General features: G+C 53.3%; 1 protein-coding gene across 1 annotated transcript; it reads right to left on the bottom strand.

Annotated features, from left to right (window-relative positions):
* Positions 1-295: 295 nt before the first annotated feature.
* On the bottom strand, positions 296-13,893 carry LOC306816503 (uncharacterized protein; the record flags this gene model as incomplete). The annotated part of the gene is made up of 12 exons (XM_079332938.1): positions 296-1,004; positions 1,257-1,371; positions 2,300-2,481; positions 4,049-4,154; positions 4,687-4,840; positions 5,306-5,428; positions 5,944-6,159; positions 6,343-6,616; positions 8,813-9,050; positions 9,264-9,327; positions 10,259-10,766; positions 13,011-13,893. Coding segments are annotated over 12 exons (2,867 nt in total), but the record flags the coding sequence as incomplete, so codon positions are not given.
* Positions 13,894-14,921: the final 1,028 nt, after the last annotated feature.

A 14,921-nucleotide genomic window follows, 5' to 3' on the forward strand; every position in this document is an offset into this window, starting at 1 on the left:
GCACTTCCTCCTCCTGAGGTGCCATTTTTGGGAACAATTCCTGAGCTGCCACTTCAGGAACATTTCCTCCCCTCAGTTTCCAGGAAGTTCCCCCATGCAGTGCACTGAAAATAAACCCTGCACTGACCCCATGATCCCTCCCTGCTGTAACCTGGATCTCCTCTGGTTCTTCCATCCTTCCTGTGATGGGATCCATCACCCAGGAACCCACCATGGTCTTGTTCACTCCTTGCTGATTCCCACCCTCTGTCCCAGCTGGAAAATGCTGGATGCTGAAAGCAGAGCTGTGTGAAACTTTTGTTATTTTAGATGTTTTATTAATCAAACTCTTTACAAAGTTTGTACACAAGGGGCTGACAGTCTCAGATTTAAAAAGGAACTCAAAAGCCACCCCTGCCCCGTGGAGCTGGGTGGGAATGGGGCCTTTCCCCCATAAATAACAGCTTATCCTGTTCTGCATCCCAGCTTCCTGCTACTTACAGGGGTTCCACCTGCTGGAACATCCCAGCAGGGAACTGGAACCAGCAGGGCTGAGCTGAAATGTAGTGTGGGCCTGGACAGCAACAACCACATTGTTTATTTATTCTTTTTCCTGACCTTCAAGTATTATTTTGAGAAATTAATTCTGCTCCATGAAAATCCTAAAACCACTGCAATAATTTACTTGTACCGTTAAAAAAACCCCTTTCCTATGTGAGGCAGGATGGCAGGGAATGAACCCCTGAGGAGTTGCATTTCCTACCTTTAAATGAAATTAATGTAGAGTTCAAACCAAACTTCCCCAGCCCCCCCAGCACAGCCAAGATCCCCTGGGATGGATGTGGGATCCACTGGGATGGATTTGGGATCCACTGGGATGGATGTGGGATCCACTGGGATGGATGTGGGATCCCCTGGGATGGATGTGGGATCCCCTGGGATGGATCTGGGGTGTCCCCCCAGTGCTGGGATGCCCAAACTGGTGCCACAGGGCCTGGGGAGGAATCGTGTCCTGGCTTTGTCACCTGCAACACAGAGATGTGGCCCAGGTCAGTGCCCAGCTCCCTGGGCAGTGCCAGCCTCCTGCAGGGCTTCCCCAGGGCCAGCCCTGGAGTTTTCCCATTTCCCAGCTGTGGCTCTCCTGGATCCAGCTGCACAATCAGCTCTGAGTGCTGGCAGATCCCAGATCTGCTGTAGGATCCCTGCTGGCCACCCCACACACAACCCTGAGCTGCCCCCAGCATTTTGGGATCAATCCCAAACTTTTCCCCCCTTACCAGTAGCTTCTTTTAAAGGGAGCAGCCACTTTCTGCATAGTCCCCAGGAAGGTGTTGATATCAGTCACAAGAATTCCTTTGCTTTCCAAGATCTCCCTGCTGCTGCCAGGATTCTCTGCAAGGGGAGGAGCAGCAGATCCATTAATTCAAACAAAGCTGTGGGAAATATCCCTAAACCCCACCTGGCTGCTCAGGTGCTTTGCCAACAGCCTCAGCCACCCACAGGCTCCAAAACCCAGTGGAATTTATCAACCTCCAAAAATCCCTTTGTTCTCACCACTTACACCTAAAAGAAGTGATTCCCACTGGAAAATAAGGATTGTTTATCCCTCCTCCATCCCCTTCCAGGGCAATTCTACCCCTGTGTAGGGTTCATGTGGCAGCAATGTGGATTCTGTCCCCAGCTGTTAAACCAGCTGGGGCAGTGCCCCTGATCTCCTGGCACACATTATCTGCTCATGGGCATCTTTAAACCAGCTGGGCAATCATCTTTATCTTCCCACAGCCCATCCTCCCTCCAGGAGATATCTCCTGTTCATGGCCACTGAGTCCCAGGGCATGGCTGATAAAATTCCATCATCCCACTGGGAGATGCTCCAGCCAGGGCAGGAGCCAAGCCTTTCCCACCCAGAGAAAAACTGACATTTGGGACACCAAGGCACCTTCTTCCCACTGCATTCCAGAGGAAAACCAGAGCCTTGCACATCATCCCTGGAGCTTCAGAGGAAACTGCACCTTCTCCAGGAGCACTGCTCCAGCTGAGCCACATCTGCCCCTGCAGGAGGATGCAGCACCATGGAATGGGACTGTGCCACCACCCTGACTGACTGACTGTGCCAGCTTGGATTCTGACTCTGGCAGGGTTGGGATTGTTCTGTGTAATACTGCATTGCTATTGGAATTGTCCTAGCAAAGAACTGTTATTCCTATTCCTATAGGGGCCTGAGAGTCCCTAAACTTCAAAATTTGGAGTTCTCCATTTCCAATTTTTGCACCTTTCCCTGCAGCCAGCTGTCCCTGCCAGCAGCACAGGCTGCCCTTACCTGTGAGGAACACGGGGAACCTGCAGTGGATGTGCTGCAGCTGCAGCTCCTGCAGGCACTGCAGCCGCTGGGGCGCCGCAGCCGCGGCCGCGTCGCAGCCGTGGAACGGCAGCAGCTGCAGCAGCTCCTCGCCCTGGCACCACCTGAGCAGCAGCTGCTTCCTCTGGGCAATGGCATCAGCCCTGCTGGGACACAGCAACACTGCTCACTGAGGATTGTGCATTTTCTGTGCTGACAGGCACAGGAGAACTGGGAGGTTGGAGAAGATTTGCCCAATGAAATGATAGAACTGGGATTATGGGTGTGGAGTTGGAATAGAAGTGGTGCTGTTCCAACAATATCACAGGGTGGGCAAGGGTTTAGGGTAATAATAATGTGTAAAAAGTAAGATGGAGGTTTTAGGGAAGAGGTTTTTGGTTTTGCATCTTCTTCTTCAAGATCCAGGTGGGATTTCACCCAGAACTCTGAGGGTGGAGAAAGTTTAAATGACAGAACTGGGATTATGGGTGTGCAGTTTGAATAGAAATGTGTGATATCACAGGGTGGAAAACTCTGAATTTAAGGTTTTAGAATACAGTAATATACAGAGAACAAGATGGAGGTTTTATCTTTCTTTTTCACCTTCTTCATGGTCCAGGTGAGATTTTGTAACTGGGCAGAAAAATCCACAGGTGGTTGGTTGATTATCCCCCAGGCAGGAGGGATGTGCTGGGTGAAAATTTTAGATTTTCTGTGCTGACAGGCACTGAGCCCCAAGAAAACATTGCTTTGGACCTGAGGCTGGAGAAAGCTTCCAAAATTGAGTGACAGAACTGGGATTAGGGGTGTGTAGTTTGAATAGAAATGTGTGATATCACAGGGTGGAAAACTTGGAATTTAAGGTTTTAGAATATAGCAATATATAGAGAGCAAGATGGAGGTTTTGTCTTTCTTTTTCACCTTCTTCTTCATGGTCCAGGTGGGATTTTGTAATTGGACAGAAAAATTCACATTTCAGACCACAGGTGGTTGGTTATTGGGTTCAAAGCAAAAATAATTTAGGTGGCTTTTCTTAATTGGGCAATTTACCCTTAAAAGGCCTTAAAGGGAAAAAAACAAGGTTCCATTTTTTAGTCTGTTAGCTTGAAGTGCTGTAGCACTCACTGAAATAGAGGTAAGAATTAAACACCTGAGATAAGAATTAATGAACATCTGAGTCTGAACAAGAAATCCTGTCTTGCTCATTTAATCCCAGCCCTGGGAAATAATAAAAGCCTCAGCATTCTCTGTCCATCCCTCCCCAGGGAATGAGCAGGGACAATGGGATCTGCCCTTCCAGCTGTTTTTTCCAGCCCCACAGGTGATTTTTGCTGCTCTATGTGGATCAAAATGACAAATTCCCCTTTGCCCAGGACTGCCTGTGCTGGTTTTGGTTCATTCTCACCTCAGGGTTTTTGGGGTTTGTGCTGGGAGCTGTGGGGCAGTCAGGGATGTTCTGCTGCTGCTGGAGCAGGTTTGGGAATGCCAGGGCTGCTCCTGACCCAGCCCAGGGCAGTGCCACTGTCCCAGGGACACTCCAGAGCTGGAATCACTCAGGATGTAAAACTGGGAGGAGGGGATGGTGGGAGAGGGGCTGATGATGGAGCCTGGGGATGGATTCCTTGGTTTTCCCAGCTTTTCCTTTCCTGCCTCATCCAGGACAACATTCCAGGCTCCAAGTCCTGCTGCTCCATCCCAAAAATCCCCAATTTCCCAGGCTGAGCCTCTTACCTGAGGTCTCCTCTGAGCTTCTTGCCCTCCCTGTGGTGCAGGAGCCATTTCCACCTCCCATTCCTGTTCAGCTTCTCCAGCACCTTCACCACCTTCTGCAGCTGGGCTGGGGGGACATGAGAGCCAGGGATTAATGGGGAGGGGACAAAAAGAGACAGGGATTAATGGGGAGGGGACAAAAAGAGCCAGGGATTAATGGGGAGGGGACAAGAGCCAGGGATTAATGGGAATGGGACATGGAGGGCACACAAAAGTTCAGGACAAGTGGGAAAAGGGATCTGGGAGTGGATCCACTCCAAGTGGAGCCACCTGAGGGTGCTCAGGGCTTTGTGCAGGGGAGCCTGGAGCCTCTCCAAGGATGTGAGTGTCTCTCACAGGATGGGGAGCTGGGATCATGTCCTGGTGTGGATTTTTCCCTGTCCCTGTCACCTCAAGCAGCCTGGGACAGTGGGAGGTGTGGAATTTTCCACACCCATGGAATTGATAATCCTAAAGGTCTCTTCCCACCTGAACCATTCCATGTCTCTCCAGGCTGAACAAACATCCTGGGATGTTCTGGGGAGCCTGAGCTGGGCACCTGCCCCAGAGGGATCCAGGGCATGGAACAAGGGGAGGGTTTGGGGATGTGCCAGACTCACCCAGGGTGACCCTTTCCAGCAGCTCCTCATCTGACACCACGAAGCCTCCAGCCTGGAAGAGCTCCTGGAAGGTGTCCTCTGTCACATCCTGGGGATCATCCACCCCAGCAAACACCACACTGGGACACAGCTTCAGCTGCAGCAGGCATGGCACCTGCCCCAGAACAGAACAGTGTGAGGTTCTCTGTCAGCAATATTCTGACTATAACTTTATTGTGTTTAAATCCTGTCTATAACTGTGGGCCTGGAGCCTCTACTGAAGGTATCAGTGTGTTCCAACCTTCACTAGAACACTCACTGCCATTGTGGAATCCAGACCTTTCACTCACTAAAAACATCAGAACTCACCCCAAAATTACTGACTTCTACTTAAATGTCTACTTTATGTGTGAGAGGATTAATATACTCCAACCCACCCACAGGCTCTAATTCAATCCCTGCCCTCTGGTTTCTCTCTGAAGAACTCAGAGCCCCCTGAGTCACTGACTGGGAGCAGAGCCCAGCCTCACCCCCCAACCCCAAAAATGACACATTCCCTGCACCAGGGTGCCCAAGGGACTCTGAGCTTTGAGCTGGGCTGCAGCCCAGTGCAGGGAGCAGGAGGGGAGGCTCAGCTCACAGTGTGGATGTGGCAGGAGATGTCCTGGTTCCTGATGATGACCAGCAGCCGCTGGCCCCGGCGCTGCTCCCTGCAGAAACTGGGGGGCTCCATCCTCACAAACCCCTCTGCCTTCAGCACAGCCTGCAACACACACAGGGCAGCCCTGAGGGGGTGGCACCAGGGGAGAGGCTGCCCAGGGAGCCCCCAATCCTGCAGGGATTCCAAAGTCACGTGGATGTGGCACTTGGGGACATGGGCAGTTTGGGGGGGGCTGGACTCCAAACAGATGAATTCCCAGAGAAGCTGAGGCTGCCCCTGGAGCATCCAAGGTCAGGCAGAGCAGCCTGGGATAGCAGGAACTGTCTCTGCCCATGGGGTGGGAACTGGATGATCCTTAAGGTCCTTCCCACCAAAACCATTCCACGAATCTCCAGTGACTCAATCCCAAAGCTCCTGCTCAACCTCAGTGATTCCAATGCCTTCCAGAACCCAAACCAGGTGGAACCCAAAGCCAAGCTTCCAGAACCCAAACCAGGTGGAACCCAAAGCCAAGCTTCCAGAACCCAAACCCTCCCTGCCAGGCTGAGTTCCCTGCTCCTGCCACCCCCAGCTCTCCCCTGGAGCTGCCCATTACCCCATTATTATGGGATCCCTACCTTGAGCCTGCTGAAGAAGGGCTCCTTGGCAGTCTCCAGCAGGTAGAACACTCTGGGCTGTGCAGCTGCCAGGCCCTGCAGGTGGGAGTGCAGCGCTGCCACCATCCCCTGCACTGGCAGGGTCCTGCTGGCCTGGCCTGGCCCAGCCCGGCCCCTCTGGGCCTGTCCCCGTGCCAGGGGGTCCCTGCTGGCCCCAGCCCTGCCCAGCAGCTCCCTCTGCAAGGGGCAATGCTGATCCAGCACGGGGCTGAGCTCCCTGCCTGGCTGGCAGCGCAGCCTCCCCAGGCCAAGGGGAGCCCTGGGCTGGCCCCCAGCCCAGGACCTGCCCCCCCTGCAGCCCCCAGGGGCCCTGGGGCACTGGAACCCACCCGGCCACGGGTCTGAGGGGGGAATTGTCACCTGCAAGGGGCTCCTGCTGCGTGGGGACAGGGGGCTGGGGGATGTTGGGAAGAGGCTGTTGGAGGTGGGAAAGGGGGGTTTGCCCTTCCCTAGGATTTGCTTTAGCTTATAATGGAAGCGCAGACACTCCATGTCCAAGGTGTGCTGGGTCATCTCCTGAGAGCCCCTCCAGCTGCCCAGCAGGGACTGAGCCAGGTGGGACTCCCGGGCACGTCTCCTGGCCAGCTGCAGATTCTCCACCCTCTCCTGGCACTGCCTGGTGACCACAAAGCTCCTGGGGTCCCTGGGCATGTCCCAGCCCCAGTCCTGGCCCTGCTCCTGTGGGTGCAGGGAGCTCCTGGAGGAGCTGTCCTGGTTAGTCCTTGCTCCTGCAGCATCCAGGGATCTCACGATGCAGCAGCTCCTGCCTGGAAATGAGGAGTGAGAATTCCCCTCAAAATATTCCTGCTCTGAGTCACCAAGGCAATTCTCCAAGGGATCTTCCAAGGCCAAGTCCTCCTGTGTGTCTTGGTTTGGGAGGATATCCTCAGCATCACTGAACTCCAGGATTTCTCCAGAGGGATCCCTGTGCTCATCCCATGGTGACATTGGGATTTCTGCCTCTCCCACCTGAGCACAGGTGGGATCAGGGAAGGCTGGGGAGCCCTCGGGGCTGGGCTCACACCCATCCCAGGGCTCAGGGGGACATTCCCAGGCTGGGACAGGGGCAGGACTGGGAATGCTCCCTACTTCTGGATCCTCAGGGGGGAAGGGCTCCTGGCCAGGGCTCCCTCTGGGGTCCCCTGCCTGGCTCCCAGGGCTGCCACAGCTCCTGGGAATATCATAGGTCCCAGGGGTGCCACAGCTCCTGGGGCTTCCACAACTGGGAATATCACAGGTGCCAGGGCTGCCACAGCTGGGAATGTCACAGCTCCTGGGACTTCCACAGCTTCTGGGGCTTCCACAACTCCTGGGAATGTCACAGCTCCTGGGACTTCCACAGCTCCTGGGGCTTCCACAACTCCTGGGAATGTCACAGCTCCTGGGGCTTCCACAGCTCCTGGGGCTGTCACAGCTCCTGGGAATATCACAGCTCCTGGGGCTGTCACAACTTCTGGGAATGTCACAAGTCCCAGGGCTTCCACAGCTTCTGTCCATGTCACGGATCTCAGGGCTTCCACAACTCCTGGGACTGTCAGAGCTCCTGGGAATATCACAACTCCTGGGACTTCCACAGCTCCTGGGACTGCCAGAGCTCCTGGGAATATCACAACTCCTGGGGCTGTCACAGCTCCTGGGACTGCCACAACTTCTGGGAATGTCACAGGTCTCAGGGCTTCCACAGCTCCTGGGACTGCCAGAGCTCCTGGGAATGTCACAGGTGCCAGGGATGTCCCAGCTCCTGGGGCTGCCAGAGCCCCCAGAGCACTGGGAATTGTCTGGGGTGGGAGGCAGCAGCCCAGGGAGCCCCTCGGGGAGGGGAGAGCTCGGCCCTGCAGCCTCTGGCTCTGGCCAGGGATCACCTGGAGCAGGAGGAGCAGACCCTGGCTGTGCTGGCACACACACATCCAGGGCAGAGCAGGGAGCTGGGGGTGTGAGCAGCTCCTGGGAGCAGCTGGGCTGGAAGGAGCCATGCCAGGCAGGCAGGCTGAGCTGTGCAGCTGCCCCCTCCCAGCTGGGCTTCCAGAGGCAGCACAGCACCGAGCCCCTGGGGGCCTCCTTGGTGCCTGAGATCTCCTCCCTGCTGGAGGAGGAGGCCTCTGACTCCAGCAGCTGATGGTGGACAGGGATCTCTGTGTTCTCAGCCTCCTCCTCCCTCTGCTCAGCCCTGCAGTCACCTCCTGTGTCTGTGCACTCCAAGGGGGAGTCCTGGCCACCTCCTGCTGCCATGGGATCATCCAGCTCCTCCCTGCAGCTGCCACAGGGGTTTCCCTGCTGCTCCTCCAGCACAGCCCCGTTCCCAGCTGGGTTTGGCTGCTCAGCATCCAGGGAATTCAGGCTGGGATCAGCCTCAGCCCCAGCCAGCTGGTGGTTCTGGGATGGTGCCTGGGTGCTGCCCTGGTGCTCTGCAGCACTGCAGGGATGCACAGAGCCATCGGGAGAGCTGGAGTCTGGGGACAGGCTCAGGGCCACTCCCTGCCCCCGGGGACACTCGGTGCTCTCAGAGGGAGCCTGATCCTGCATTTCCTGCTCCGAGCTGCTCCCTGTGTGTGCAGCAGGTGCTGTGCTGTGTGTGATGCTGTCAGGCTGTGCCCCACGGGCAGGGCTGGGCTCAGGGGGGCACAGCAGCTCCCCACTGGCACTGTGGGGTGAGCCCAGCTGGGCTGCACTGGCTGCTCCAGCCCTGCTGGTGTCTGAACCCGGCGTGGCCGCAGCATCCCGGGGATGTGGGGGGGTGTCCTCAGGGTCAGGCCTGGCCCCGTGTGACAGAGCTGGGGAGGATCTGTGGGGGCAGGGGGATGGCAGGGAGGTGGGGCTGGGCATGGGGTGCCCTTCAGGAGCCCCCAGCTGCTCTGGAGATGTTGGGTTCCCCGGGTTCTGCTCGCATTCCATCTCGGCATCGCTGCTCTCCGACAGCACCAAGCCCACGGCGCCCAGGAAGGGCAGCTCATCCTCCAGCTCCTCCTTCTCCTCCCTCCTCTTTTTGTTTCCTGAGTGCTCAGGGGGCTCCTGGGGCTGCTCCCCTTCCTCTGTGGCTGCCTCAGGCTCAGCACTTCCAGGATTTGCTTCTGACGGTGTGGAAACACATGGATCAGCTCCCAGGGAATTCCCAGAGTCTCCTGTTCCCTCCTCATCCTCAGGAGGGCCAGGGCCACTCCCTGAACCTCCTTCCTGCTGCTTTTCCTGCTGCTTCCCTTCTTCCTGGGCTGCACAGGGGGGGTCTGTCCATGGGGCTGTGCTGGAATTGGGGGTTGGGCTCCCAGGGTTTTCCAGGGATTTGCTGGGCTCCTCCGAAGGGCTGGGGGTGATCCTGGCATCCAGCAGCTGCTCCTTGACTGGCTCCTCCTGGAACACAATCCACATGTTCTTTTAACAGCAAAATCCTGCTCCTGAAGGAGGAAAATCCTGCTCTTTTCACAGGAAAAGCCTGCACTATAAAGAGGAAAATCCTGCACTATAAACAGGAAAATCCTATTCTTTAAACAGGAAAATTCTGCTCCTTAAAGAGAAAAATTCTGCTCTTCTAAGGGGAAAATCTTGCTCTTTCAACAAGGAGATCCTGCTCCTCTAAGAGGAAAATCCTGCTCTTTTAACAGGAAAACCCCTGCTCTTTTAACAGGAAATCCTGCTCCTTTAACAGGAAAATCCTTCTCTTTTAACAGGAAATCCTGCTCCTCTAATAGGAAAATCCTGCTCTTTTAACAAGAAGATCTTGCTGCTCTAAGAGGAAAATCCTGCTCTTTAAAAACATAAATCCTGCTCTTTGAAAAGAAAATCCTGCTCTTTTAACAGGAAACCCTGCTACTCTAAGAGGAAAATCCTGCTGTTTTTAGAGGGAAACCCTGCTCCTCTAACAGGAAAATCCTGCTCTTTTAACAGGAAATTCTGCTCCTCTAATAGGAAAATCCTTCTCTTTTAACAGGAAACCCTGCTACTCTAAGAGGAAAATCCTGCTGTTTTTAGAGGGAAACCCTGCTCCTCTAACAGGAAAATCCTGCTCTTTTAACAGGAAATCCTGCTCCTCTAATAGGAAAATCCTGCTCTTTTAACAGGAATTTCTGCTCCTCTAATAGGAAAATCCTGCTATTTAACAGGAATTTCTGCTCCTCTAAGAGGAAAATCCTGCTATTTAACAGGAATTTCTGCTCCTCTAAGAGGAAAATCCTGCTGTTTTAAAGGAAATTCTGCTCCACTAAGAGGAAAATCCTGCTGTTTTAGAGGGAAACCCTGCTCTGTAGAGAGGAGAACATCCCTGCAGCCCCCGAGCCTGACTCACGGCGCTGCCGCTGCGCTCCCGGGGCAGCTCCTGCTGCTCCCCTGCCACATCCAGCTGCTCCCCAGAATTCTCCTGCAGGGCCAGGCTCTCAGCACAGCTGGTGGAGGAAGGCTCCTGCTGCTCCTCCTCCTCCTCCTCCCTGCAGGGCAGCTCCCCCGAGGAGGAGGAGACGGTGCTGTCCACAGCCGCGTCCGTCCGGGAATGGGGGCGGCTCTTTGGGGGCTGGGCAGGGGGGGTGGGATCCAGGGAGCTGCTGGGAGTCTGGTCAGGATCCGAGCCCGAGTCTGCAGGACACGTCTCCAAGCCAAAGCAGTCCTGGCTGTCATCACTGAGCTCCAGGAAGCCACTGGAGCTGTTGATGGAGACGAATTTTTTGGGGTTGATGTGCTCCACCACCTTGCGGGAGCTGCTGAGGAGCTTGTTGGGCTTCCTGTAGAACAGAGCGACCCAGGTGTGCAGCACCAGCTTCATCCCCTCCACGTCGTCTGGGAGCTCGGGGTCACAGGGGCTGCGAGGGGAGACACGGGCTGAAACACTCACTGAGCCTGCTCCAGGGGATCAGCCCTGGGATCAGCCCTGGAATCAGCCCAATCCCTGGGATCAGACCTGGGATCAGCCCTGGGATCTGCCCAATCCCTGGGATCAGACCTGGGATCAGCCCTGGAATCAGCCCAATCCCTGGGATCAGCCCTGGGATCAGCCCTGGGATCAGCCCAATCCCTGGGATCAGCCCTGGGATCAGCCCTGGAATCAGCCCAATCCCTGGGATCAGCCCTGGGATCAGCCCTGGAATCAGCCCAATCCCTGGGATCAGCCCTGGGATCAGCCCAATCCCTGGGATCAGCCCTGGGATCAGCCCTGGGATTCAGCCCTGGGATCAGCTCTGGGATTCAGCCCTGGGATCAGCCCTGGGATCAGCCCAATCCCTGGGATCAGCCCTGGGATCAGCCCAATCCCTGGGATCAGCCCTGGGATCAGCCCAATCCCTGGGATCAGCCCTGGGATCAGCCCTGGGATCAGCCCAATCCCTGGGATCAGCCCTGGGATCAGCCCTGGGATCCAGCCCTGGGATCCAGCCTTGGGATCCAGCCCTGGGATTCAGCCCTGGGATTCAGCCCTGGGATCAGCCCTGGGATTCAGCCCTGGGATCAGCCCTGGGATCCAGCCCAGGGAATTCACACAAGGGAATTCACCTCTGGGATTCATCTCTGAGATTCATTCCTGGGATTCAGCCCAGGGAATTCATACAAAGGAATTCACCTCTGGGACTCAGCCCAGGGAATTCATCCCTGGGATTCATTCCTGGGATTCAGCCCTGGGATCCAGCCCTGGGATTCAGCCCAGGGAATTCATACAAGAGAATTCACCTCTGGGATTCATCCCTGGGATTCATTTCTGGGATTCAGTCCAGGGAATTCATCCCTGGGATTCAGCCCTGGGATTCAGCCCAGGGAATTCATCCCTGGGATTCAGCCCACGGAATTCACACAAGTGATTTCACCTCTGGGATTCAGCCTAGGGAATTCATACAAGGGAATTCACCTCTGGGATTCATCCCTAGGATTCACTCCAGGGAATTCATTCCTGGGATTCAGTCTAGGGGATTCATCCCAGGGAATTCATACGAGAGAATTCACCCCTGGGATTCAGCCTAGGGAATTCACACAAAGGAATTCACCTCTGGGATTCAGCCCAGAAAACTCATCCCAGGTAATTCATCCCTGAAATTCAACCCAGGGAATTCATCCCTAGAGTTAATCCCAGAGAATTCATCTCTGGGAATTCAGGGATCCTGCCCCTCTCCAGGTGAGCACCCCCAGCTGCCCCAAGCCTGGCTCCAGCCCTGGAGCACCTCCATGGATTCCTCTGGATTTGCTCCAGCTCCTGCTGCTGTTGTCCCCAGGGCTGGGGCAGCTCTGCAGGTGGGGTCTCACCTGAGAGGGGCAGAATTCCCCCTTTCCCTGGACTGGGTTGGGTTGGTGTGGCAGCAATGTGTGTTCTGTCCCAGCTGGGGCAGTGCCCCTGATCTCCTGGCACACATTATCTGCTCATGGCCATCTTTAAACCAGCTGGGCAATCATCTTTATCTTCCCACAGCCCATCCTCCCTCCAGGAGATATCTCCTGTTCATGGCCACTGAGTCCCAGGGCATGGCTGAGAAAATTCCATCATCCCACTGGGAGATGCTCCAGCCAGGGCAGGAGCCAAGCCTTTCCTAGCCAGAGAAAAACTGACATTTGGGACACCAAGGCACCTTCTTCCCACTGCATTCCAGAGGAAAACCAGAGCCTTGCACATCATCCCTGGAGCTTCAGAGGAAACTGCACCTTCTCCAGGAGCACTGCTCCAGCTGAGCCACATCTGCCCCTGCAGGAGGATGCAGCACCATGGAATGGGACTGTGCCACCACCCTGACTGACTGACTGTGCCAGCTTGGATTCTGACTCTGGCAGGGTTGGGATTGTTCTGTGTAATACTGCATTGCTATTGGAATTGTCCTAGTCAAGAACTGTTATTCCTATTCCCATATCTTTGCCTGAGAGCCCCTTAATTTCAAAATTTGGAGGGAGGGGGTTTCCATTCTGTATTTCAAATTGAAATTTTCCACCTTTATTGGCAGACAGCTGTCCTTCAAACTAAAACACCACTGTGGCATCACCCCAGGACTGGGATGATTTTTAGCTCCACAGAGAACAAAAAATGCTAAAATTAAACCCCAAAAATCCCCAAATCCCCCCCAGTGCTCACTCACCCGTGCAGTGCCCGCACCACAGCTTTCTCCAGGGAATTGTTGGTGTACCTGCTGTCCAGGTGGAACAGGTATTTCCCTTTCCAACGACAGGTGACCTTGATGGAATCCCCCCAAAAACTGACTGTGTGCCTTTTGGAGAAATCCTCTTTCCTCCTGGGGGAGCCCCTGCTGTGGCTGGGGGGCGAGGAGCAGCTCTGGTGGCGGAAGGGCAGCACCTTCCCCACCAGCACATTCCTGGGGGGGGTTTTGGGAAAAGATTTGGGGTTTTCTTTAGGATCTGGGGATTTCCTGGCATCCTCAGGCATGGGGGAGGCATAGGAGTGCTCAGCTGAGATGATGGAGTGTGGGGTCACCTCTGGGACTTCCTGGAGTGGGGCAGGGGGGGCACTGACTGAGCTTATTCCAGAGGATTTTTCCATGGGAAGAGATGAATTGATGCTGGGGAAAAAGTGAGGTTTGCTGGGGGGGGATTTCTTATGGTACCTGTGATCAGATTTGGGGTTGGATCTGGGATCAGATTTGTGGTTGGGTTTGGGATCAGATTTGGGGTTAGATCTGGGATCAGATTTGTGGTTGGGCTTGGGATCAGATTTGTGGTTGGGCTTGGGATCAGATTTGTGGTTGGGTTTGGGATCAGATTTGTGGCTGGGATTAGAATCCGATTTGGGGTCGGGTTTGGGATCGGGTTTAGGATCAGGTTTAGGGTCAGGCTTAGGGTGGGATTTAGGGTCAGGCTGAGGGTTTTGCTGCTGCAGAGGGCTCTGGGGGATGTAGGCTGGGATGCAGGAGCTCAGGGCCAGCTCAGCCAGCAGGTTGAGGGCGTGGGGCTCACAGGTGTCCCCCTGCAGGGGGGGCAGGGCCAGGCACGGAGGCTCCGGCTGGGCTGGGGGAGAGAGAGAAAAATAAATCAGATTAGAAAGGGGAAAAATGAATTTGAATATTGAAATGGGAATTTGGAAAGGGAAAAATGAGTTTTGAAAGGGAAAAATGAATTTGAATATTGAAATGGAAATTTTCAAAGGGAAAAATCGATTTAAAAAGGGAAAAATCGAATCCAAAAAATGAATCGAAAAATCAATTAAAAGAAATCAGAGCACTTGAGGGGAAGGGAAAAATCAGTTCTGAAAGGGGAAAATTAATCTGAATATTGAAATGGGAATTTGGAAAGGGAAAAATGAGCTTTGAAAGGGAAAAATGAATTTGAATATTGAAATAGATTTTCAAAGGGAAAAACCGAATCCAAAAAATGAATCGAAAAATCAATTAAAAGAAATCAGAGCACTTGAGGGGAAGAAAAGGAAAAAATGAGTTTTGAAAGGGAAAAATTAATTTGAATATTGAAATGGAAATTTGGAAAGGGAAAAATGAGTTTTGAAAGGGAAAAATTAATTTGAATATTGAAATGGGAATTTGGAAAGGGAAAAATGAGTTTTGAAAGGGAAAAATTAATTTGAATATTGAAATGGAAATGTGAAAAGGGAAAAATCAGTTTAGAAAGGGAAAAATTAATTTGAATATTGAAATGGAAATTTTAAAAGGGAAAAAATTAATTGAAACATTGAAATGGAAATTTTAAAAGTGAAAAATCAGTTTAAGAAGAGAAAAAATACTTGAAACATAAAAATGGAAATTTTAAAAGGGAAAAATCAGTTCTGAAAGAGAAAAATTAATTTTAAAATGTAAATGGAAATCGAGATTTTAAAAGGGAAGAATCGATTTAGAAAGGGAAAAAATAGATTTAAAAAGGGAAAAATCAATTTTAAAAGGGGAAAAATTCAATTTTAAAAGGGAAAAAATTCAATTTTGAAAGGGAAAAAATCCAATTTAAAAAAGGGAAAATCATAGGATGTTTCTTAAGTTATTTATTTTCTCTCACCATTCTGTTCCTGCTGGTTCTCTGCAGCTTTTGGT

This window comes from Erithacus rubecula (genome assembly GCF_903797595.1).
Source record: "Erithacus rubecula genome assembly, contig: scaffold_635_arrow_ctg1, whole genome shotgun sequence".
Classification (NCBI taxonomy): domain Eukaryota; kingdom Metazoa; phylum Chordata; class Aves; order Passeriformes; family Muscicapidae; genus Erithacus; species Erithacus rubecula.